The 23,933-nt window shown below is 42.4% G+C and overlaps 1 protein-coding gene across 1 annotated transcript; it reads right to left on the bottom strand.

Moving 5' to 3' along the window:
* Nucleotides 1-599: 599 nt before the first annotated feature.
* LOC119387455 (asparagine--tRNA ligase, cytoplasmic) lies at nt 600-20,793 on the bottom strand. Its single transcript, XM_037654851.2, has 14 exons — nt 20,635-20,793; nt 18,414-18,499; nt 18,266-18,328; nt 17,839-18,021; nt 16,149-16,298; nt 11,411-11,497; nt 10,906-10,992; nt 10,274-10,330; nt 9,308-9,463; nt 6,754-6,875; nt 6,066-6,201; nt 5,209-5,370; nt 4,602-4,685; nt 600-901 (listed from the first exon to the last, which is right to left on the bottom strand). The coding sequence occupies exons 1-14, from the start codon at nt 20,663-20,665 to the stop codon at nt 638-640; spliced, it is 1,668 nt and encodes a 555-aa protein (XP_037510779.1). The 5' UTR covers nt 20,666-20,793; the 3' UTR covers nt 600-637.
* Between the last annotated feature and the right edge of the window lie 3,140 nt (nt 20,794-23,933).

Genomic DNA, 23,933 nt, shown 5'->3' with positions numbered 1-23,933 from the left:
TGATACATGAGCTCACCAATTTTTATGCAACCTAGATCATTATTTTAGCCATAACAGCCTTTTATATCGCACCAGCAACCGTTGGCATATTGTTCTTTGCTGTTTTTCCTGTTCTGTTTTTTCGTAACCTTACAAACTTCTGAGATGCTTTTCTCAGCTTTGGCGCACTTAAATTTGATGATTTCTGTCATACTGAAAAGCTGAGTGTTTAGTGGATGCTATAGGATGCTGAATGTTACTTTGGGAAGTTTAAGAAATGTGATTTTCTCAGTCATTCAAATAATTTCGAAGCTTCATACCTGTTTCTCTGGGAAAACTAGAACCACAAAAATTAATCTTGCTGCACTCTTTGGCGTGTGCAGAATTCAATGACATTTAAATCAGCAAGACCTTTGCAGCCAGTGACCAAATGATGTTTTCATTAATAATTAATTTTAAACTAAATTGCATAGTCTATACAAAAATACATAATCACTGACGTTTTCATCCTAGCTTAAATTATATAGCATTTTATGTCTAAAAACTATTTCCCCCCTTAGGAACATCGAAGATTAAATGCGGAATTTAAGGTGACACTTTCAGCAGGAAGCTTGAAGTCAGGAAATAAGCCATTCTTTTATGCAACCCGTGTGCGAAATCAGGGCTTGCAGCGGCCCACAAAACGTGGGTAGAGGCAAACGTCTCTGATGTGGTTGCGCTTGAGCACCCAGGTGAGGAAGCGTTCGAATCCCAGGCCATAGCCACCGTGCGGGCAGGTACCGTACCGCCGCTGGTCCGTGTACCAATAGTAGTGACTTGCGTCGATGCCTTCTCGCTGGTATCCCTTGAGCAGCTCATCGTAGTTCCAGATCCTCATAGAGCCGCCCACAATCTCACCAACGCCAGGCATTAGTAGGTCAACCTGCAACATAAGGAGGTGGGGGTAACAACTCGTTAGCACTAATTTTCAACCAATAGTATGAGATGCCTGAAGATCACTATTATATACTTCAGTTACTTCTGTCGATAAGTGAAACATGACACTATGGAGCATCTACAATGCTATTCGTCACACCAATATATACAATTGTAGCAGTGTGACCGATATATCGATACAGTCGAGCCCGACTATATCGAACAATTTCTAAGCACGGTAAATTTACATTGAGAATATATAGCAAAAGTTACTGTTACATCGAACGAAAATAGCAACGACAACCGATATATCAAACTCCATGTGCCTCAAAAGTGCCCCAGCAAGTTGGCTTTCCCTCGCGGTGGCGGGGAAAACTGCCGGCGCCACCCTAGAAAAAGTGGTTTAGACCCGGTTGTGCACGGGCGAACGCCCCCTGCAAGAAATGATCCTGGCCCGCTCGCAGCGCTTACAGCCAATCAGAGGCCGTCGTGCTTTCTCCGAGGTACAGAGGCGGTAGAAGTGAGCGCCATTTTTTCTTTCTTTATGCTTGTGTGCCTGCTGCTGCCTGTTTTCCTCGAGTCCTCATTCAGCGTGGTCCGTGCTGGTGGTGTTGCCTGTTGGTGCTCTGTGAACCTTCGTGTCGGCAGGGAGCTTAAGATCGACTTGCTCGGAGCTCTTTCTATGTTGAGTAGATCGTGGGCAGATGTCACGAAGGAGACGATCCAGAACTGCTTTAGGCGTGCCGGCTTCCGCATGCCTGGTGATGACACCCCAAATTCCGATGACAGCACTGAAAACACCGCAGGTGTTTCCGCCGAAGTTTGGAGCGAGCTGGCAGAGTTCCCGGGAGCTATCGACGGATCGACATTCGACGAGTTCGTCAGTGCGGACGATGATGTCGCCATCATGGGTGAGCTACAAGATGAGGACTACATTGCAGACGTCGTGCCGACCACGAGCCAAAGCGACAACAATAAGGAAATTGACGATGGCCCATTGCCTACATCCTCCGAAGTGATTAGTGCACTTGCGTTGGTCCGGCGCTATTGCGTGAATGTGGAAGGTTGCAGCCTCAGCTGCTCCGACTCGTTGGACAACGTGGAGGCGTGCGTGCTGTCACAGGCAGCGAAGTCGTTGACACAGAAGAAAATCCAGGACTATTTTGTTCCAAAGTAGGGCACGCAAGTAAGCCACCATATTAATAAAGTACTTTTCTTATTGTTATGTGCCTTTGTGTCAAAATCCTATAGCGGGCCTATATCGAATTATGCCATATATCGAACTAATAAACGTTTTTTGGCGAGTTCGATATACCCGGGTTCGACTGTATACCGGTTACATCGATGTACCGAAATTGTTCAGCTACCCTCAATGTATTGAGCTTTGCACCCCTGTAAGTGTGTTTCTCCTAACAGTACCACAATGACTTCTCGTGTCATAAATATTTGTGTCAATACAACAGCACAGTTTTGGCGGATGACACAAAACAAGGCATTTAATCTAAAAGGAACAACAAGAAACGGAAGGAAAATGAGCGAGGTAAATCTTGAAATACAGATTAGCTCATGCAGCAAGGGTCTTATTTGTGCTCCATACTGATGGATTTGCTTCAAGATCCATTGCACGACAGCCCTACAGTGCACCAAGGTATACTAATACGTAAGAAGTAATGACTGCAGTGAAGCATACTAGCCAAGGCCTACATCTCTCATACTGAATTACATACCAATATATTAAACTATTTTGTGATACCCTTGAGATTTAACATATGCGAGTCCGAGTGCACCATGTTTTAGTTAGTAAGCGGATGTTTAATGCAGTTTGGGTGAAACTGCAACATCGTTTTAGTGACTTTCGATAATTTTTTCTAGAGATGGTAGTATAGTTGTGCTTTTATTCAAAAGTGTATGAATGAGATTATAGTGTACCTTTCACATTTCCATAACCGCACAGCAGCACACATATAAAGGCAGCAAGAGCCAAAACAATAAAAGCAACGCTGAGTTTAGTTATAAGCCGATTGGTCCGGGTCTCTAGGACAGCCTCAGTTTCTCATGTGGCGCCCCTGAAATACTAATATAGTGGCTTTTCTTTTTTTTATATGCTGTGAAACTACTCATTCAACCTACTAGTACATGAGGTAATACAAAGACCCTTGAAGATGGATAGTTTGCACTTAGTTTTCTAGCAGGCTTACACCAGAGTCATTCAATGCTTTTTATGGTCACGAAACTGCCGTGTCAGTTTCATATGGAGCCAGCGGCCGCCGCCAGAAGCGCAGCTGTGCTTGAGAGGCGATGCGAACGCTGCTATCGCTGGGGTTGTGTGTGGGACAGCCTTGTTGTTTTAGCTTTCTAAGCTTCCACAGCGGTCGCTTTGCTTTCACGCTTTTACTTTTAGCACTCAGCATGCATAAATACATTCCTGAATGCGTTTTATGTTTTAAAATGAGCACCCGGGAGGGAGAAAACCAGCATCGGACGCGTTACTCAAAGGTCGTAGGTTTGCTCCCTGCCGGCGGCAAGTTTTCTTTTCGTCCACCTTACTTTCTTCACATTTGTATCCCAATTATTACAAATAACATCCCCTATTAAAACGAGCCCTTAAAAGTAATCTTCTTTCCTTCAGCTCAATACATGCAGCTCGCAGTGGTACCAGCCGAAAAACTACAAACATTCGGGGAGAAATGAAAGAATACCAAGATATAATTATGAACGCCAATGCGGGGGACCTCTGAATGATTTTTGCCCCCCTCCTAGGGTCCTTTTAGATGTACCAATTCTCAGCGCATTGGTGTTATTGCATGTCGACCCCATCGAAATGTGGCCGCTGCGGCCTCGCAAGCTCCTTTCGTCTCAACACTACGACACTACGATAGGTACAACTTTTTAACACTTCCATCAAATTAAACACCGGGCATTCGCAGCAAAGTGCCAGCGGTGCCAGTTGTAAACATAGGCAAAAATACGAGCTGTTACAAGCCCATTCGTGCGGCTACGATGCGGTATAAACAGGGCGTCGGCGATGCTCGAAGCTCTTCACAGGACGACTCACGTGGTCGTCTGCATGGTGGTCGCATTGTCGATGAGCGAGATCGAGGTTTGCACTTCGTGAGATACGAAGGAAATCCTTCAAAAATTCTTGGAACTGCATCAGCCTTCAGCATTGGTTTGTCGCGTTTCAGGGACACGGAGTCGCCTTTGATGTTAAAGTCATACGCAGTGACAATGTCCGGGGCGTCAAAATGGTTCGCACACACACGTGTATACTTCGACTCAAAGTTAAAATTGCCACTTTCCTGCCGCGGTATGGCCCGCTTCCCTTTCTCACGCTGCTGCTTGTCTAATGGTGGAGTTGCTGTATATGCCATATACTGTAACTCTATCTAATGGTAAAGAATACAACGACGCCTTTCTGGTTCCCTTGTAGCCGGAGCGGCACCCCGGCACGCAACATCTGTTGGGCATCCTAGTCCTGAGACAACGTTTCCACTAGCTTAAACATATCATATCTAGCAGCTTGTCTCGCACTGCGCGAGTATTTCAATACGCGGACGGCGAAGACGATCGCCTCTGTGGCACAGTGGCGACGCGTTGCTGCATTTTCGAGTAGCATATGAAGCTCACCCATAGCGTGACGGTGCAGTTTCGTGACCATAAAGAGAATTGAATGACTCTGCTTACACTAAGGCAGATGGGACACATACCGACTCTGTCAAACGAGGGTCATCAGCACACCGCTGCATGTAGAAGGACTTTATCTCCGCAGGGAAGCGGCACAGAAGGATCGGCTGCAAGAAAACAGAGAATAACAATGAGCTCGCATCTTTACAGATAAGTTTTTAATCACATGCGAAGAAATAGTACTAGTACAATTATGTTCAACATGGAGTGGAAGAGTATTTAGAACTGGCATATTTCTTTCAAGAGAAAAACTGGAAGGAGTGTGCACCTCGTCTCATTCTTGCAAACTGTGATAAGACAAGTAGTTGAAAAGCTTTTAGTCCATACATTTTTCATGTCCCATCTGTTCTAACACACAATAAACAAAAACGCAGAAGAGACGACAGGACAAGGCCCTTTCCGATGACTGAAAGATTTTTTATTCGGTTATTTTATTGTAATAATATAACAATTGCTAGTCTTATGAGCCAAGATATGATTATGAGGCACGTGATAGTGGGGGAGTCCGCGTTGATTTCAACGAAGTTTTACCAAATCTTGAATTTGAATTTCGACTAAATCTAAGCACACGGGCTCTCTTTGCAATTCGTCCCATTGAAATGCAGGACAAGGATCTTGGCAACAACTTACCTTGTTGATCTTGTCTGTCATCTGGCGCTCTGGAAGCTCTGGAATGTCCTCACCGAACTCATAGAATGAACCATCTTCTTTGGTGATGTTGTTTTTACGCAAGTACTTTATTGCATCTGAGTACTGTAGCCTCATGAAAGGTCGCTCTGGCACAGCAAACTCCTGCAACCGACAAAGCACAAATTTCAGTGCAAGATGATAGCATAAGGCCAACACTGCATGGTGCATTCAAAGGAAAAACCTAGTTGGTGTTCGCACTGATTACAAAATAAGATTTCCAGAGTAGCCTTTCCTTAGTAAGGCAAAAGCCTTAGATGGCTCATCAAACGTGAAAATTGACCGGCGTCCCGCATCGGCAGCGTGAACACGAGTCATGCAAAAAATCATCATCACGTGATGACATCACGGATTGCCAAAATTTGTGACGTCATCACATGACATCATTGCTTGGTTGCACTTGGGTTGATCCCGAAGGAAGTGCAAAACAAGGTGAGGTGCAGAAAACTAAAATGCCTCCAATCCTGGAGGCATTGCGAAACCATGTTGGCTGTAGAACGTTTTCGGAGGGGGGCACGCAAGGTTAAATACATTAATTTGGAAGAAATAGAAGAAGATGGCTTTCGCCTTCGAGTTGACTGAGGCAGATGCATAAAGAACCATGTGAGTTTCTGAGTATCTGTTTGATGCACAACATCTTCATGTGTGTTCCGCGGTAATCATGCATAGGACACGTCCTTATTCATCCTTTTCAATGCAACATTTCGCACCAACAGAAAACAAGGCCCAATTAAATTTTTTCTTTACAACAGAAATGAATTCACATTAACATTAACGGTTGTAAAAGACAACTGACTCACAGGGTTGAGCTCGAGCACAATGGGAGCAACGTGAGATTTGAGGATGCGTTCGCACACGCCCACCACCAAATCTTCTATCTTGTCCATGAACTCGTCAAAGGTCAGGAAGGGGCACTCTGCCTCAATGTGCGTAAACCTGCAAAGCACACCCTAGGTCAGCAACTAAGACATCTGCAACACTACCATCACCACCCCTCACCAAAACACACACACGCACACACACATGCACACACACATGCACACACATACACACACACACTAAACAACATTTGCCAGGTTGCAATAGTACAACAATTAACCAAATGTATTACAAATATTCGCAAAAAAAAAAAAACATGCCTTATAGGATGAGTAATAATAATAACGATAAAAGCTTTTATGTGCAAAAGCTGCACAGAGAATCATATATTTCCCTGCTTGGCTGTGCACGGTGAGCACATGGGAGTTGACAGCTAAGAGAACGCCTTTTGTTTTAAAGGCGGCTTTTCAAGAACCCTGTCCACAACAGTCAGCTGTGAGAGTGCTGTAGACAATCGAGACCACTCGGGTTTTAACATGCATATGAATCAAGGAAAAATACACAACTGCTTTACAAAGATGCAGAACACAGCGAATGCTTCGCAACATGTCTGAGCATTCACCATGCATCAGCAAAAAAAAATTTTTTTTAAATAAAGGAGAGACATACTCGGCCAAATGTCGCCGTGTCCTAGACTGCTCTGCTCGATAGGACTGTGCCACACAGAAGACATCTCCAAGAGCAGGCACAACTGTTTCCAGATACAACTGCGAGGACTGTGTCAGATAGGCCTGCAACGAATGAAAGAACAACAATGGTATATGGAGTCTTCAGTAATATAACATGACAAGCTTTTTCAGAAGCTTGACATTACATGTCAGTCATTCGGTACAGCTAAAATCTTCTAAGTACTTGTTTCAGAGCAAAGTGCTAACAGCGCTCTTCCTATGCAGTTAATTATCTATTAACTAGAGCTGTGCGAATAGCAAAATTTCGGGTGCGAAGCGAATTCGAATATTGAAGTGTGAGTGCCAATTGAATCGAATATTTTTCAAATATTTCTCGAATATTTCTAGAATATTTTTCGAATACTTCGAAGCGAAATTGCAGAAAAAGAAGTCAGAGAGGATTCCTAAGCATATTCTTATGAGATAGCGACATGCAAGTGTTTCTTTTCGCTAGGTTGATGAAGCACTGGCAGGGTGGTGTTTCATAGTTGTCTTATCAAAAATGAGGCAATGTAGAGGCCGAATTCTAGTTATGTACATGACCTGGTGCAACCAAAGTGTTGCCGACAACACTTTACATGTGATAGGCAAAGATGCCATTTCCTCAGCCTCTCCTGTTTTAACTTCTGTGGAAGCCCAACTGATGTGGTGGACAACGGTGTGCTCCCTTCAAGTCCGGAGTTCCAAATCTGCCTCGTAGACATTGATGCATAAGAACATCTGAAATTTTGGATGCTAAAAAGCTTCGGCGTCCAATTTTTCGGACTCCCTGCCCAAATTTCAGGTCCAAAACAGCATTAATTGAACCCCCACCTCTGCCACATCTTTCATCTCCATGTTGGAACCAGCGTTTTCTTGAGTTAATACATTTGCGACCGTAGCGAAGCTTGAAAGGCAGCTTTGCCGCAATACGGGGTGTGATGAGGTGAAGCATATTGAAAAATCTAGGGACCACTTTCAATCGGACGTTGACTGTGCCTTGGCAAAGTTCGACCGTAACGGAGCTTGAAAATGCAGCTTTGCCGCAATACCGAGGTGTGATGAGGTGAAGCATATTGAAAATCTGAAGGGGTCACTTTCAATCGGACGTTGACCGTATTTGTTTTTGGGAAGTTCGAATAGTAAAATTCCTGTGCGAATCGATCGAATAGCAAACACTATCAAAAAAATACTTGAAATTTCGAATATTCGCATGCCCCTACTATTAACACTAACAGACCAGCATAAGTAACAAGGAAAAGCGATCCAAGCTGGAGCTCTTTTTCTTTGAGAAAATATTGCTAGAGTTTTGCTTTTTGAAGCAGTTTTCATGCTTTGACGTAGTAGTGTTTTACTGAAGAGAAAATGAATATGAACACATTGCAGGCTAGATTTAAATAGAATCACATTGTTAAGCACCACTGTAATACTTTGTTATATGGGTGAGTTGATCGTTGGAGACAAAAGTGCTAGTTGGTTATATATACAGTGTTTCAGCAATTATGCAAAAAGTTAAAAAAAGAAATAATGTACATAAGCCAAATTCGCCGCTTTTGAATTGCAAACCTGAGAGAAAAAGCTTGCTTACTCGCAATAACTGTCTGATGGCATTGGCATTCTGTGTGCACAGGTGTATAGTTGCATGGTATCTTTCACAAGCTTTCTGTATTTACTAAAAAAAGCTATACACGATGTGTACCTTGATGGAACCATCTGACTTTGATGTGGGTTTAGTTTCACGTAAACAGTGGCATAAATCCAGCTAAATCACAAGGGGGGACACGCATCTTGCCATAGCAGCCATTTCTTAAAATTTTTATTTATATAAATATTAAAATCATGCTTTGAAATAAAAATTTTAAAAACGAGCATGCGTTCCCAGCACATGTAATTGCATTGTTCTATTGAGACTTCTCCAAAAGCGGTGAAGCGGCAGTTGTGATTTCAATAGTCTCACATAGCTGAAGGGTATTGAACACAGGCCTAGACACACCACAAAATAAACACGCATTAGCAAAAAGGTTGATGGCACTATACTTAACTCTCAAGCAATTCAAATATATAGCGTTTAAAAGATAAATCTCAAGGGGGGACAATGCAAGGGGTGTCCCGCCCCCCCCCCCCACAGCCTGAACACAAGGGGGGGGGGTCATGAACCCCCCATGGTTTACACCAGTGCACGTAAGTTACTTATAATTAAATAACAGGATGTCTGGTATTGAGGAATAACTGATGGTTTCTCATCAATAATTTTACAATGCAGACTTAGTTTCATTTTTATAAAATGATTCATCTGCTTTCTTTTTCCTTTAACTTTGAGGATGATATGTGGGACACCCTGCATACGTTCTTTCCAAAATACATCCTACAATTGTGAGTTGGCACTTATCTCATGTTCTTGTCTAGGCATACAAAAGAACAGAAGCAGAGAGAAGGGCTTTGGGTACACAAGCTTGCGTGGGTGTGCTGCTTTTAAGGCTCACTGTTGTCATACAGTGATAGTGCACGCAGCATACCTGTTCTCCGAAGTAGTCGAATGCAAACAGTGTCGAGCCTCCTTCAACTTGCGTCTGCACCATGGTTGGTGGGATGACCTCAACGTAGTGGTTGCTGAGGAAGTAGTCCCGGAAGCAGTGCATCACAGCAGACTTGGCAGTCATTATCTTAGACAGCTGGAAATGAAGAGAAAAGGAATGGACAGTGCTCCCATGTAAATACCACGGTTCATTAATAAACAAGCAGGCAGCCATCCTGGCTGATGGCCCTTACTGTGTAGCTGCGCCCCCTGTCAAACAAGCAAATTCAGTGCCTCCTTGAGTGAGTACACATCGCTATTACTTTGGTTCGCAAGATAGCATATGGAAAGGCTTAGTTAAGCTCGATGTAGAGCAACTGTGATTGTAAAACACTGTTGCAGATTTAAAGTGAATAGCCTCAATGACAGTGCTTTTGACATATTCAATAATATCGGCAAACTGTTGGCCATAATTCTCAAAGTGATATTCTAGTAATGTTCTAAGCATCCCAGCTTAACAGCCTTGTCCTTCCTCTGCCAACAAAATCCATGCCATTTTTTTGTGTGTGCTGACACTGTGTCACTGTCTTCTGAAGTGCAGCGCATCTCTTGAGTGTCCAATGCAGTGTTGTGTGGTCCTCGTTCATGACAGGTGGTCGTGTTAACGTTATATGTGCAATGCAAATATTTGGCTAACTAACGAGTGCACAACAGCTGGTTGATTTGCCAATCGACACTGGCATTGAGACATCGATTTAAATATGAGGTCAGCAAGCCATTAATGATATTGAGTAGAGGGCATTTACATTTCATTACCGACAGACTGACAACCAATTAAAGGTTGAAGGTAAAAAATGCTGTCAAAGCTTTTGATTACCACACCGACGAGTGAGTGAGCAAGTGAGTGCATAAACTTTATTACAAGAAGAAAACATATATTTGTAATTATGACATTCCTGCTGCTTACCGTGTCTCCCCTCAGTGCAAGGTGGCGGTTTTCAAGCAGAATATCAATGTGAGACTCCTGGGGAAAGAAAAATAAAAAGAGTCCTGCTGTCACTGAGATCAGACAGAGAAAAAAAAAAAGAAAGCTATTTTTTAGAATGACAGTTAAAGGCCAACAGCATCAAAATTTCACTCAGCAAGAGAAGCGTGCTATTGAAGTACTCTTGGCAAAGCCTCGGAGCTGATCGTCACTTAATCTTTTTATTAATAGCCTCTAAATAAGCACAAAAGACAAACAATGCATGCACCTGGTGACACAAATAGATGCAAATACTAGGTCACTGCCGCCTGGATCTTGCAGTGTGCCACAGCTACCACAGCTACTTCAGCTAATCGTGACTGATCTACTTTTATAACACTTAAAATTTTACAACTGCACTACCTGAAACTAGGCATTTTTGCACAGTCTAAACTGTTGTTCCAGTTGGTTAGGTTAGCATCGTTATATGCTGTAAGAGTTATACAACAGCACTTATTCCAAGTGCCATATTTACATGTAAACCCTTCTCAATTGAAATGACAATCCTGAAGTATCCAGTCAACTAATAATTATGTTTGTGCATCAATCACTTTCATTTACAGCCGCATAAATACCTTGTTGAGAACATCGTCCAGGCCTCCAGCCGGAGCATCTCCGACAAGTTCCCAATAGTCAACATGAAGTTCGTGGCCACCGGGTGCCTGCAAGACATGATCAGAAAGCAATATGTCTACACAAGACAACAACTTAAACATTATTTATCTCAAATACTGTCTATGTAGACCTAAAGTACTAATACGAATTGATTAACAGCTAGTACATATAAACAATGCAAGTCATTTTTTTACAAAGTGCAATGGTATGCCTGCTGCTCTTTACAATTTGGACTTACATTCGCTTAAGCCAGAGTGCAATTAAACAAACAAACATATGCGAAAATAAAGCAGTTTTTAAAGTAGAATAACACTGAAGCAACAATTAATATTTTACTATGATAGGATGCATTGCTCTTCTTGGTCTGACCGTAATGCGGGCACTGCTTGCCCAACTATAAAACACATCTTTGATTCGAAGCCAGGTGCTGGGCAAAGGGACTGTGTACAGTCATTAGAGACTTACCGTTTTGCCTTCAAGAACAGCACGAAGCTCTCCGTAAAGATGGACGGATGACTCTGTAGATAACATAAGTGCTTCGTACGTGTGGCACTGGAAGAGAAAGATACAAGCGTTTAGCTCGCAAAGATGCACATAACTTGAAAAAATAAAACATAAGTAGGTGCCAGGGCTGGGCAAAGATACTTTGAAATTGTATCGCGATACGATACAAGATACTCATGCAAGAAGTATTGGAGATACAGATACAAGATACTTCCGCAATAATTGTATCCGATACGATACTTGGCAATTGTATCTTAAGATACTTCGATACATTCTCTAATTTGTTATTATAGATACATATCATGTAGCAGCGAACGCCTATGCATGAAAATGTCTTCTTGAAAATTTCCTAACTGCGACCTATTTTGTTTCACTTTAATGAAATGTCTGTTAGTATCTAAAAGTTTTGCCCTTCTTGCTCAAAGCACATTAGTTTCTTTCCAAAACAACTTATTGGGGTTTGTTTTAGCTTCTTCACAGGACAACTCTTTGTACAGTTCGCTGACAAGGTTCTCGCTTGTCATTTTTGCAATTAATGGGAGTCGCTGCTCAGCTTGCCGACCAGCTAGCGAGTTGCCATATAATCACAATAACTTTTATGAGAGGCCTTCGCACGACGGCGCAAATACCGGTGTGAACTTTTACCTTGTCCGTAAAAGACAGTATGCACAATTGCACAATACCGTATATCCGGACAGGTGTACAGCAGCAACAACGCTGGTGGCGACTTTTTTTTTTGGTGGGGGGGGGGGGGGGAGGGTGCGGGACGCATGGTGTATACTAGGGGTTTGAGACTTTTCGCTAGCGGCCCCGCCCGCACACATGACCATCTTCGTCCCATTTGTTTTTATTAACACGAAAGTGTTTTATGCCGGGGTCCACCAAGTACATCCGTCACGGATATGACGTTGATAAAATGGACGCCAACGGGTGAGAAAGAAAAAACCAAGAAAAAGATACCCCGCTGGGAATCGAACCCACGACGTTGCGGCCGCGACGGCAAGCGCCCGATGCTCTACCGACTAAGCTAACTCGGGAGATGCTAGACACGGCGCGAACGCGCCTTATATCTTTCACACATTCTCTTTCGCGGCAGGCGGAGCGGGGCGGTGCCGCCATCTGTGAGATGTGAAAAGAAGTAATGCTTCGCGATCGACACTTACTAGCGCTTACTCCGAGATTTCGTGCGATATCAGAGGTCATGGTTAAAGCGTCTCGATACCAGAGAGGTAGACTGGCCGCGCTGGCGTCGCCGAGGCACCCTTGACGCAGTTACGTTCTTTGCCTTTGGCTTCGTGTTAGCGTGCGTCGGCTCATAGGAGTAGTGCAGCTTCCACGTGCAGCAACGGGATTTCTCCGCCGCCGACTGCTTCAATTGCGAGAGCACCGACTAACAAAACTGCTGCAATATGTGTTGCAGAAAGCACGCGATTTCGACGGGCGAATGTCGTGCCTTGGTGGAGCGAGAGCAGCGCCTGCGAGACAGAGGCCAGCGGGACTCCCGCGTTTGCGGCTCAGGCTACGAACCTCTACCTCCCGTGCTGCTGAAGCGCAGTGTGTGTTATGTATGCATGAGCACAGGCGTCGGCTACCCATTACTAGAAAGCGCACCCCGTGCCGTTTCTCTCCTTAATTGACGACGCTTTGAAGAAGTGCATACCGGGTACGAGTGTTGATTATGAGCTTGTTGATATCATCCTTACGCGGGATTCACTATTCGCTGTGCCCAAATACATGTTCACACCGTCAGCTACCACAACGGTTTAATCATGATCATGGGCGTTAGTCGTCACGATAGAGACATGCTGTCAACATGGGTGCATCCACGTCAAACGGTGCTATAGCTGCCAAACACGAATAGACATTGTACAAGCTCTCATATATCACTACACAATAAGCACTACTTCTGTGAAGACACGTTTCACTTTCGTGTTATACCGATTCCTATGACGGAGGGATCAGCCATGTTTTTTTCTAGATAGGTATGTTCGTGAGCTACACAGACATGACAGGTCTCAAGCCTTCCTTTCGTGAGGAACATGTGGTCACGATGTCCTGAAACATAACCGTGGAACAAAAACTCTATATTTCCGAATCCGCGTCCAGAATTCACTCGTTGTGCACATCGGTATCGACGTTTCTCGAATCCTGACTCCAAATCCCCTTCAAAAATGACCTATATATGAGACATGGGAAAGGCTTCCTTTCGAATGGCAACGTCACTTTGTTCAAACTCTCTCCCACCATCTTCACTGTCCCGGCGCTTCGAATTAAATTTCGCGACTGTGGCCCGCTGTTTATAAGCTGAGTTTGAGACCCCTGGTGTATACGTAGATGATGTAAAACAGCAATGAATTTTCATATTCTACTTATCTGTTGGCGTAAAGGATTCTTTGTTGATATACTTACTAACGTATAATCTTTTAGCAATATTTGTTCAACGAGAAAACATGTGCAACACAGAGACGTCTCAGACGTATTGTATAGTTGCACAAAGCGTGGGAGGACACCGCCGTTATTCGCGCTATCGCCGCTTATAGCTCCCATTAGGTGGCGATTACCAATATGAAAAATATTTAAGAAGGCCTAAAACAGCAAAACTAATATAATTAAAATATAGAGGTGTTTCTGTATCAAACATTCACATTGAATGAGTGCAGAAACACAATACAAACGGCGCCCTTAATAGCTATGAGCATGAAGTATCGTCAACTTACCTATTAAGACAATAGAAAATTCAGTGCCTATGGGAAATTGCCTGAAACGGCTCGTTGGGACGCTCATGAATAAAACGGAGCATTCAGTAAAACAGCGTTTCTCGAATCCTCTTCCTAACATCTTTAAGATGGCTCCTAATGATTTCTATTATTACAATGCAAACTCAGTTTCGCTATTTTCCTAAGCGATAAGCAGAATGCTTTGTACTGTAACTCAAGGTACGCCCACATAATTATATATTTGTTTTCAAAATCGCCTTGGCAAGGTGTAAATGAGTAAACAGTAGTAGAAATATAAAGCAGACAGTTAGAAGAATAAAGCAGAGACCAGAAAAACAGAACAGAGACCTAGGTAATCTATGGGATGCAAAAAAGCATTTATGCTAATGATCAAGCTATGATTTCATAAATTCTTTGAATAAATGTAGCAGGAAGTGAAAAATACGGTACGCCAAGATATTTTCTGTTAGGTAAACGCTTGCTCTATTAGATCTAGCATCAGTACCAGTGGTGCTATAGTTGTTTGCGTATCTTATTTGCATATAAGTTAATTCATTGCATGCAAGTCCAGCTTTACATCCACGAGAACCTTCAAATCGCTGATATGTAAAATCCACGAGACACAAAGCAACCCCATTCTTGCACGGAGCAAGACGCAAGAGAATCTTCAATAACGACACTGTAGCAACATCAGAATTTGCCCGATAGACGCTGCACGCAGTCGAGTACGCGGCGTAGGCAGTGGCTAAGAGCAAGTGTCGCGGCACTGGCGCAACTAAAAAGCAAAAAAAAAATCGAGAAAAGAAAAGGTACGTGGGCCGGGCGTAGACGTCCGCGTGCTTGTCTTCCTCATCTTCTGCCCTCACTGGAGGACTCTGGCGGAAAAATAAAATTGCGTCACAGCCCTTAGACTTCTTCAGGTGGCTTAGTGGCACCAGTATCAGCTTGAGAAGCGGAACTTGGCCAGTGATTATTGTTTCGCATGGTTGTGTTGCGATAGAAGTATCTTGTATCTTAAGATACACGATACATTATCGAATGTATCGGAAATACAGATACAGATACTCATTTTTCGAGACGTATCGCGATACAGATACAAGATACTCATACAGTATCTAAGATAGTATCTAAGATACATGTATCTTCGATACTGCCCAGCACTGGTAGGTGCCATAACAGCCAACGAATCACTGGAAGATTTTGATAATGAATACACTTTAAGCTTTATGTTACAAAATTTTTAATAATGAAAAACGCCTGGTTTCAGAGGGAGTAGAATAATAATAATAATATCTGGGGTTTAACGTCCCAAAACCACGATATGATTATGAGAGACGCCGTAGTGGAGGACTCCGGAAATTTCGTCCACCTGGGGTTCTTTAACGTGCACCTAAATCTAAGTACACGGGCCTCAAACATTTTCGCCTCCATCGAAAATGCAGCCGCCGCGGCCGGGATTCCAGAGGGAGTAGAGAGCAGCTTCCATGGAAAATCAGCCTTGCAGCTTCGTTAAAATAGCTACTGTAGACACTACCCGGTTATAGCTAAATTAGCCAGTGTGAAAATTTGTTCTAATGGCCTTTAATTTAGACAAGAAAAACACCCCAGAGGAACGGGCAAAAACATTTTATTATTATTATTATTATTATTTGCTTAGCTGTTGCTGAATACTGTGAAAAGAAAAAGGCAAAAGGGAACTGACAACTGTAGCCACGTTTTTATTGCGTCCTATTCTCACTATTGTTATCCTTTGTCATTGTCATGTTTTCCCATTATTGTTATCCTTGTGGCTGTTGTGACCGCCAGTATAAGCTGCAGAGTTGTGGCAGTATAAGCAACATACTGCTTTGTGTGGTACACATGAAGTGTACGTATAAATATGTATAGTGAAAGCCCATTCGTTTGTCATTCAGCATGCATACTAGTTCTCTGTTTTTGAGATCTTTGCGCAGCAGTCTGTGGCACACGCAGGAATGACGTACCAGCTGGTCTGTGAGGATGCACTGGAGAAAGCCCGTGCCATCCCGCAACAGGATGAACATGAGCGAGCGACCCTGCCTTCGCAGGTGGTGGACCCAGCCATACAGGTGCACACGTTTGCCCCGATGGCCTTTGGCTTCACGGATCTTAATCTGTGAAAAACCAATAAACCAAAGACGGTCACTGTTTGACCTCGACAGAACAGGTAACTTTGTCATTAGATGTTAACGAGAACTCACACACACACACACAGTTTGCATTAAGCAAAGTGGCATAGTTTCAAACCTCTAGTCCTAAATTCAGCCAAACAAAGTTTGTGCTTCGTTTCTATAAAGGAAGACACTGTATCAATGTATACTGTTCAAGTCGGTACTCTTTGGAAGTTTCGTAATGAAAGTGATGACTTAGTCATAGAGACAATTAGAAATAAGTAATCTCTTGTTTCTTGCTTAATCCAAACTTCCTACAATGAATGATCGTTACAATTCACCAGACCTGCTCTGGGGCATAGGAGGGGCACTTTTGACAACCTCATTAGCAGTTTCACATAAAACTCTATGCTATGAAGGTTAGACAATGAGTTAAAAAACTAAAAACACAAATACCGTTTACAAAAACCAGTGACAAAGAGCTACTGACTAAACTTAAGTTAGTTTCAATGTCCCAAAGCAAATTTCAGGCCAAAAGAGAAGCCAGATGAATTATGATAACCAGGGTTTCTTTTGATTATGCACTAAAAACAAAAAAACATACAACAGCACTTTCACGTTTCACTTCCATTGCTATGTGGCAACCATGACCAGGAATAAAATGTTTGACCTCGCACTCGGCAACAAAATGTTACAGCCATCGAGGTGGTTGAAAAAAATACAAAGCCGTGCAAACACAAGCATGCAAATAGCATTACTCCTTTTTCATCAATGTCACAGAGCATTCAGGAAGCGCTTTTGTTTTTGTCCTACAAATAAATATGATATCCAGGAAATAATAACATAACCAAATCCTAAAGCCACAAAACACGACACAACATCAAAACACACAACTTGGAGACAAACCACAAAGCATTGAGGTACCATAGCAAAAGCCCCAAATGGAACTAACTTGTTGTTCTGACATTTTATTATAACATTAAAACAGAAATGAAAGAAAGGGAACATGCTACATGCTAGATAAAATCTTCTAGTTTCTTGAAATGAGCTCGTTTCTGTTATACCCTGAGCAGTGTGATTGCTAGAAATCCAGTGATTGCCTCTCATAACATGCTTGTTGATGACTTTCTATTTTAGTTTCTTAGTACTCCTGTAGCGCACAGCATTGGTCAAAATAGTGCATTTGGCTCCTTTCTTTCCATCTCCTCTAGATTGCTAGTGCACTATTCTTGCGAGTCTTATAACCTGTCTGACTGATGAAACAGACTATTCAAGCCACAAGCCACTTGAGCAATGCATGGTATTCTTAATACACTAGTGCCACCGTTACTTTGGCCCCAAAATTGGAGACTGAGTGATTTCCATGCTTCTTATTGCTTACAGTCTCCAATAGCTATGTAATGGGGTTTGTCATCTGTGGAATTTACTAGTGCTACAGCACATGCATGCAGATGTTCTAGAGCTAGGAGCAGAACATCACCCATACAAACTTATATGGCGTAATAAAGAAAGACAATCCTAGATGGAAAACAATACTACTTACCTTGACTGGGTCGGGTAAAGACGGATCAAGCTGTATCTTCACCTTCTTGGCTTCTTCAATGTTCTTCTCACGCCGTGCCTCATCTTCCGCTTCCCTCTGAGTTCGCTCGATGTTTTTATACTGTTCCCGTGCCCAGATCTTCCGCACCTTTTTAATCTGAGACTGAGACACTAAGGTCCACTTCTGAAAAAGAAAACAGAACGAAGAGGGCACAAATTTTACTTGTTTCCACATACAATGGGGTGCAGCGCATAGGGGACCTCATGAGACCAGGTTGAAAGTCTCGGTTATACAGTAGAACAAGGTGAACGTTTAACTGCACCACAAGGATGAAGGACCCAACAAATACATAACATGGTAGCCTTGTATACTTTATCAAGATCATGCAATATCTCTGTCAAGGCACGAGCTTGGAAGCCATGCTTACCTCTCCATCTTTGCCGTCACCATAGAACCCAGGGAACGGCTCTTCAGCAGCTATCCTCATTGCCTGCATGAACAATATTTTTGTAAAAAGCTTGGCCAATGTTAAATAACTGCGCTTACAGTTTATTACAGAGAGCAAGAACACACACCTGTAGCAAACTCTTGACTGGCTTCAGCTCACTGCCATCACCCGTTTCATCGTTGCCATGTGCTTCAGATATATACAGTGGCTTTTCTGCAACGTCAAAACATGTGCACTTCACCTTACTGTAGATTATATAAAACAAATGCCAACCAAACTTACTGGTATTAGCAAAACAAAAATATTGAGAGATGGAGGACCAAGCCGTAATTTTAAAGCAAGCAGCAAGCCAGAGCACTTTGCTGTACACAGTGCTAGATGTGGCTGTTGAATAGGTCTTTGACGACGGTCAATTTGAATAAAATGTAGATGTGGCAATGCACTCAAGAAATGCATGGCCAGCAAGACACAGATTGAGAGATTGAGATTGTAACATTTGACCTCCAATAAATTTTTAACTCTTTTCATTCTTGGAACCAGTAAGGATTCAGGCCTATTTAAAGCCAGTCAGAAAAGGACACTGTGAAGGAATGTTCTGGTGGTTAGCTGCCCGAAATAGGTCTTAAAAAAAAAAGTCCTACAGACCACATTTCGCAGGTTTCTAGTGACAACCCAGCGACAAAGAGCAAAGTCATAACATAAGCATGGACTTATTCGAATGTTTTATTCCAGATAAAGATTTTTGGTAGTGGACCGTATTGCTGTAATTTTTTTTTCGAATTTCACAAGAAAATGTACCTTGGGAGTATTTTCAAAGTAACAATATTCTCTACTCAAATCCTTTTTCCATGAAATACTCTGTAACTTATGTTAAATACATTTTTGAAGTATCTTGTACAGCTGTTGTTGCAATTTATATTGAGCACGATAGCACAATGTTAGAAGAGAAGCCCAGTACTAGTCTCAGATTCATACAGAGGCACTTTCACGAAGTCCAGTTTTCATGCAGGTTGTACTGGGTGACATTGAATAGCTGCAGTACCAACAATGATGCCAAGAACTTGGTCAATGATGCCATGAATACTAGCATATGCAAAGACCGATTTAAAAATATGTATATTTCTGAAACCTGCCTTCTTTTCATGATTCTTGTTGATTGGTGTCCGTTTATTCCTCAAGCATGGTCATGCGTCGTCTGTGTATGTGTTACCCACCTTGTTTTCGGCTTTGCTTTTGTTTTTTTCGTGATATGTTGCTGTTCCAAAGTCTCTGCTGCTATTCATTCTTCATTATCCATTAATATATTACTTGTCATTCATGGCAAATCTTTCACTGACATGTATCTGCTGAACACATTGCAGCTGCGTTCAATTTGGTGTTACAATTAGCAAAACAAAACCTAAGAAATCATTCGAGTTCAGCAGCTGTCATGCACAATGGACGTTTTGAGTGGCATTGAGATTTTTTTTTTTAACCACAAGCAAGGCACTAAAGCGTGAATATATAACTGCATCAAGCTGTAATGGCTCCACTATACTGAAAGATGTCCATATGACAGGCATACACATTGCTTCCTCACATACATGAGTGAATACTTGCTTTCTTACAAGGAAAGTGACCCTTTGGAATAAAGCTTTCCAAAAAACTACTTAGCTAGCTACAGCTGTTACACGTATACATTTTCCCACTTGTCTGCATCATCTTCAACTTTGAATTCATTTGCTTGTCAATTATTCGTCTCCACATATGTATGTAAAGCAGTTGATGGTTGTAGTACACATAGCCCTCCCTCCACGTTTATCGTAACGCATGTATGCAGAGAATCCGCGCGACATGCGACTTCATCCAAGTGTCCCCGAATGTATGCCTTATCAATTGCGCTTATGTGATGCACAAGTGAACACGATAATATGGTGACGTTGCCAGTCTGCAAGTGCACCTAGTAATGCGAATCACATTTTGATCGTCAATGTTGGGTCGCCACAACACTGAACTATGACTAATTTTACGTTCATTTTGCTTGGCTAAAAAATTTGGCGCGTAACCAGGCACGTGTGTTCGACGGCAATGTGATGTGAAAGCCACCACTGCTTCTCTCCATCCGAAAGTACCAGCCCTTGAACCACGCGACAGTGATCGAAGACGGGCATACGGCTATTCAGAGTAAAGTTGGTGAAATAAGTCTCTCAACGGCTGAAAGTAAATGTGCCTTTAGGCTACTTAGTTCTGCTGCTAGACGTGAGAAAACGCAATCAATAAGTACTAGTTAGCAGCGCACGATGCCGGCAGTTTGCCATGACAGCACATAGTGCAGCCTCTGGTGTAGCACGATAAACTTCGTAACTCACTCTCCTCTGTCTGTTGGGCGCCGCCACTCATGTTGTGCGTTAGAAGCTTGCCTATAAACTCCGAAAAGTGGATTTGATCACGAGTAAATCATCCGTCAGCAGAGGAACAAACACCAGATTTGGGCTTTCTTTCGCTGACTCCAACAGGCTAACAGGCACCGAGAAAGGTGATGCAAGGAGTGGAACAGTTGGGCGAGTGAATAGAGAAAAGATGTGTTGACAAGCCTGCAGTAAGCTGCGAAACTCTGCGAGCACATTACAGCGCCATTACTGTATTTTGAAATTACAAGAAGTGGCTCAAAAGTAAAACACGTGATGAAAGCTGTACATTTATTTGTCGTATTTAGAGCTCAGACGCTCGCTTCGTCTGGCCACAAACAACTAAAAAAAAGTTTTTGTTATTGTTACTAGATGGCGCTACAAATCACGCGGCATTTTTGAAATAAGGGCACAAGGTCTTATTTTGCCAAGATTGTGTTCTGTGATTCTGTATATATCACCCGTTATGAGGCCCTTGCCGGCAGCGTGGTAAACTGCGACTCCATTCAAATCAATGACGAAAGTTAAATAAAGTTCGTCACTCGTGAGCGTTCGTGAGCCCGTGCACGGGAGCACATGCGCATGCATGCATGAATTAAGGCACTTTGTAAGAGGACAGATAGAGAGTGAAACGCGCTCATTTTCGCGTGCACATTACCTTTGGTGCAGCCACAAATATTTGCAAGCGTCAAAGTTTCACAGTAGTACATACCAACGCGCACATGTTTATACATAAGCGCGGTGTCGCATCACTAAGAGGAGTATACCAATCATAGCTTCAGAGGCGCTCCATTAACCATTAATTTTCAGGAGGCGAGGGGGAAGCCGTGAAGCACACAGAATAAATCATTGCTGAGATCGAAGTTTAAAGTTCAACTTCGCCAAGTGATACATGTACAGAATAAATGCAGAGAAGTAGACAGAAAATGGCACAACGAGCGCACGATTTTGACAAGACTACGGCATTGCGGGTTGTGGGTTGGCGGAGGGTTAAGGGAGCAGTGTGGAAGCAGGCACATTGCATAATGTGTGATTTCCTTGCTGGACGAATCCTACAGCAAATACGATGCCAGATAAGAACATCAAGGGTGATGATGATGATGTTTATTTCTTCATTGTTTCACGTCTGAAAGAGCTTGACAGCTAGGACCAAGAAGACGCGTCCTGCAAATCAGTGCACGTGCTACAGTTTCTCTTAGTTCGCCAACATATAAACTGCACTAATTTATATATTTTTAAAAGAAATTCGTTAAGAAGAAAAGCGCGTTTCTTACAAGTTTGTGAGAGTGCAGACAGTTACCCGTCTCAGAAATGCTCTGTTGCGGTGACCAAGGGCGCAAGGAAGGAAGGGGTGAATTGCGAAAACGACATCTTTTTTTTTTTTTTTTTCGCCTAAAGTTGCTTCAGCGGAAGCGAACGCAGAGCCACCGAGCATGCGGTTTGCGCTTCTTCAGCTTAAAAGTTGAGGAGTGAACACAACCAGGGCTTAAAGTCAGGGGGGGGGGGCAGTCCCCCCTCCATTTTTTATGAAGAAGCTACCCCCCCCCCCCTCCGCAGGTCAACTGTATCTTTGCAGCACCCATTTAACAAGCGATGGAGTTGATTTTTTACCAAGAATGCCTTGTGCGGGGAAATTTATAACTCCAGTTTTCCGAATAATGATTTAATCGCGATTATTCGGTTGATGTGGTGCGAGAAAAATAGGAAAACCGCTATCGTCGTACTGCTGTATGTATTTCTCCGAGACACTGCACACGACGGGTCACCACCGTGTTCGATCGACTAGGCTTCTTGGCACGGCATACGGTTTCATGAGGCACCTGAACGTGAAGCTACCTCTCGAGAATCAGTGAAGGTTCACCTTGGTGTCTACAGGATACCACTCAATATTCATACAGAGTAGCATGTAAGCGCCTTTATATACGCCGGCAGAAATTTCTGTTTTTCATTAAAGACCTCTCTCTCTCTCGATCTCTCTCACTCAATATTCATTCGTTTAGCTGGGCATTACGAATCTGGTGTAATACCACGTACGCATCCATTTTGTCTACTTTTTTAGGCAATTAGGTGTGAAAATAAAATACAGCGTAATCATGCCTGAAGTTCTCATTGCAGCGAGTCAACTAATGAATCTTCTGCGTTGCAGCTAGAGTTAGTTGCTTTGAGCTCACATATCTTTAACCCTTTACATACAGAGTTATTTCTTGAAAAATGGTGTGTATATATATATATATATATATATATATATATATATATATATATATATATATATATATATATATATATATATATATATATATATATATATATATATATATATATATATATATATATATATATATATATATATCATAGGAGGAGGGCCCTATGAGGGCTCCCCCTCCTTTAGCCCTGAACACAACCCTTTTTTTTTCTAGTCAATCAGGAAAATTCGACCTCAAGCCACCTCTTGAATTACAACGAGAACGTCGATCAACAGGAGGTTTGAAGGTATACGTCATACTTTCGGAGAAAAAGGACAGTGTAGGTAATGAAGGGCACCCCCCCCCCGAAAGTGGACGCATATAAACCGATACATACACAAAGAAGTATTGTCATGTTACCGACTGGCGTACTGAGCGGTATGAGGGCTTCTCCTGCACATACTTCTTCAGACAGTGAAGCAAACGTTCAAGTGTTAACTAGTTAAGGTTAAGTATAGCTCACCTTTTTTCACGATTAACTTCAGCGCTACTACATGAAATATGTTTAATTACAAGCCATACATAACTAGGTGTACACACAAGAAAAACTACCATTCACCCGACTTTCGTTTACTACTCGAAGTGTGGGCTTCTCCTGCATATTAACATATACGCAGTGAAGCAAGCTTTCAAGTGACATTCGAGATATATATTTGCGAGCATGTATATATCATGGATATAAAGTAACTTTATCCACCAATTAACTTCAGTGACACTGGCCAAAATGTTTAATAATAACACCTAGCTTTATTTATTGATACACGTCTATTAAAATTTACTTCTACTAATATTTTAATAACTGTTCACATAGCTATGGCGTTTTGAACTTCAACATAGAAGGCGCTAAAATCATTTGATGATCAAGCGAGCCTCAAAACAAGCATTGTCGCTATCAACAGAAGCACACAATAGACATAAAAAAAATGAAGAGCAATTTATGAACCGGGAATGTAACCAGCGGGCCTGCATATAATACAAATGCACTGGACAAATTGCTAGCTTCACGACGTCGTTAGT

The sequence above is a fragment of the Rhipicephalus sanguineus genome, chromosome 3 (genome assembly GCF_013339695.2).
Source record: "Rhipicephalus sanguineus isolate Rsan-2018 chromosome 3, BIME_Rsan_1.4, whole genome shotgun sequence".
NCBI lineage: Eukaryota > Metazoa > Arthropoda > Arachnida > Ixodida > Ixodidae > Rhipicephalus > Rhipicephalus sanguineus.
This window is presented reverse-complemented; position numbering and strand designations above follow the sequence as displayed.

Excerpts from the sequence above, each read along its gene's own strand:
- LOC119387455 (XM_037654851.2), bottom strand. The coding sequence starts at position 20,665 with ATGAGTGGCGGCGCCCAACAGACAGAGGAGA. Across the intron at positions 9,464-10,273 it reads TTGCACTGAGGGGAGACACG|CTGTCTAAGATAATGACTGC; the intron begins GTAAGCAGCAGG and ends CTTCATTTCCAG. Across the intron at positions 6,876-9,307 it reads TCGACTACTTCGGAGAACAG|GCCTATCTGACACAGTCCTC; the intron begins GTATGCTGCGTG and ends CATTCGTTGCAG.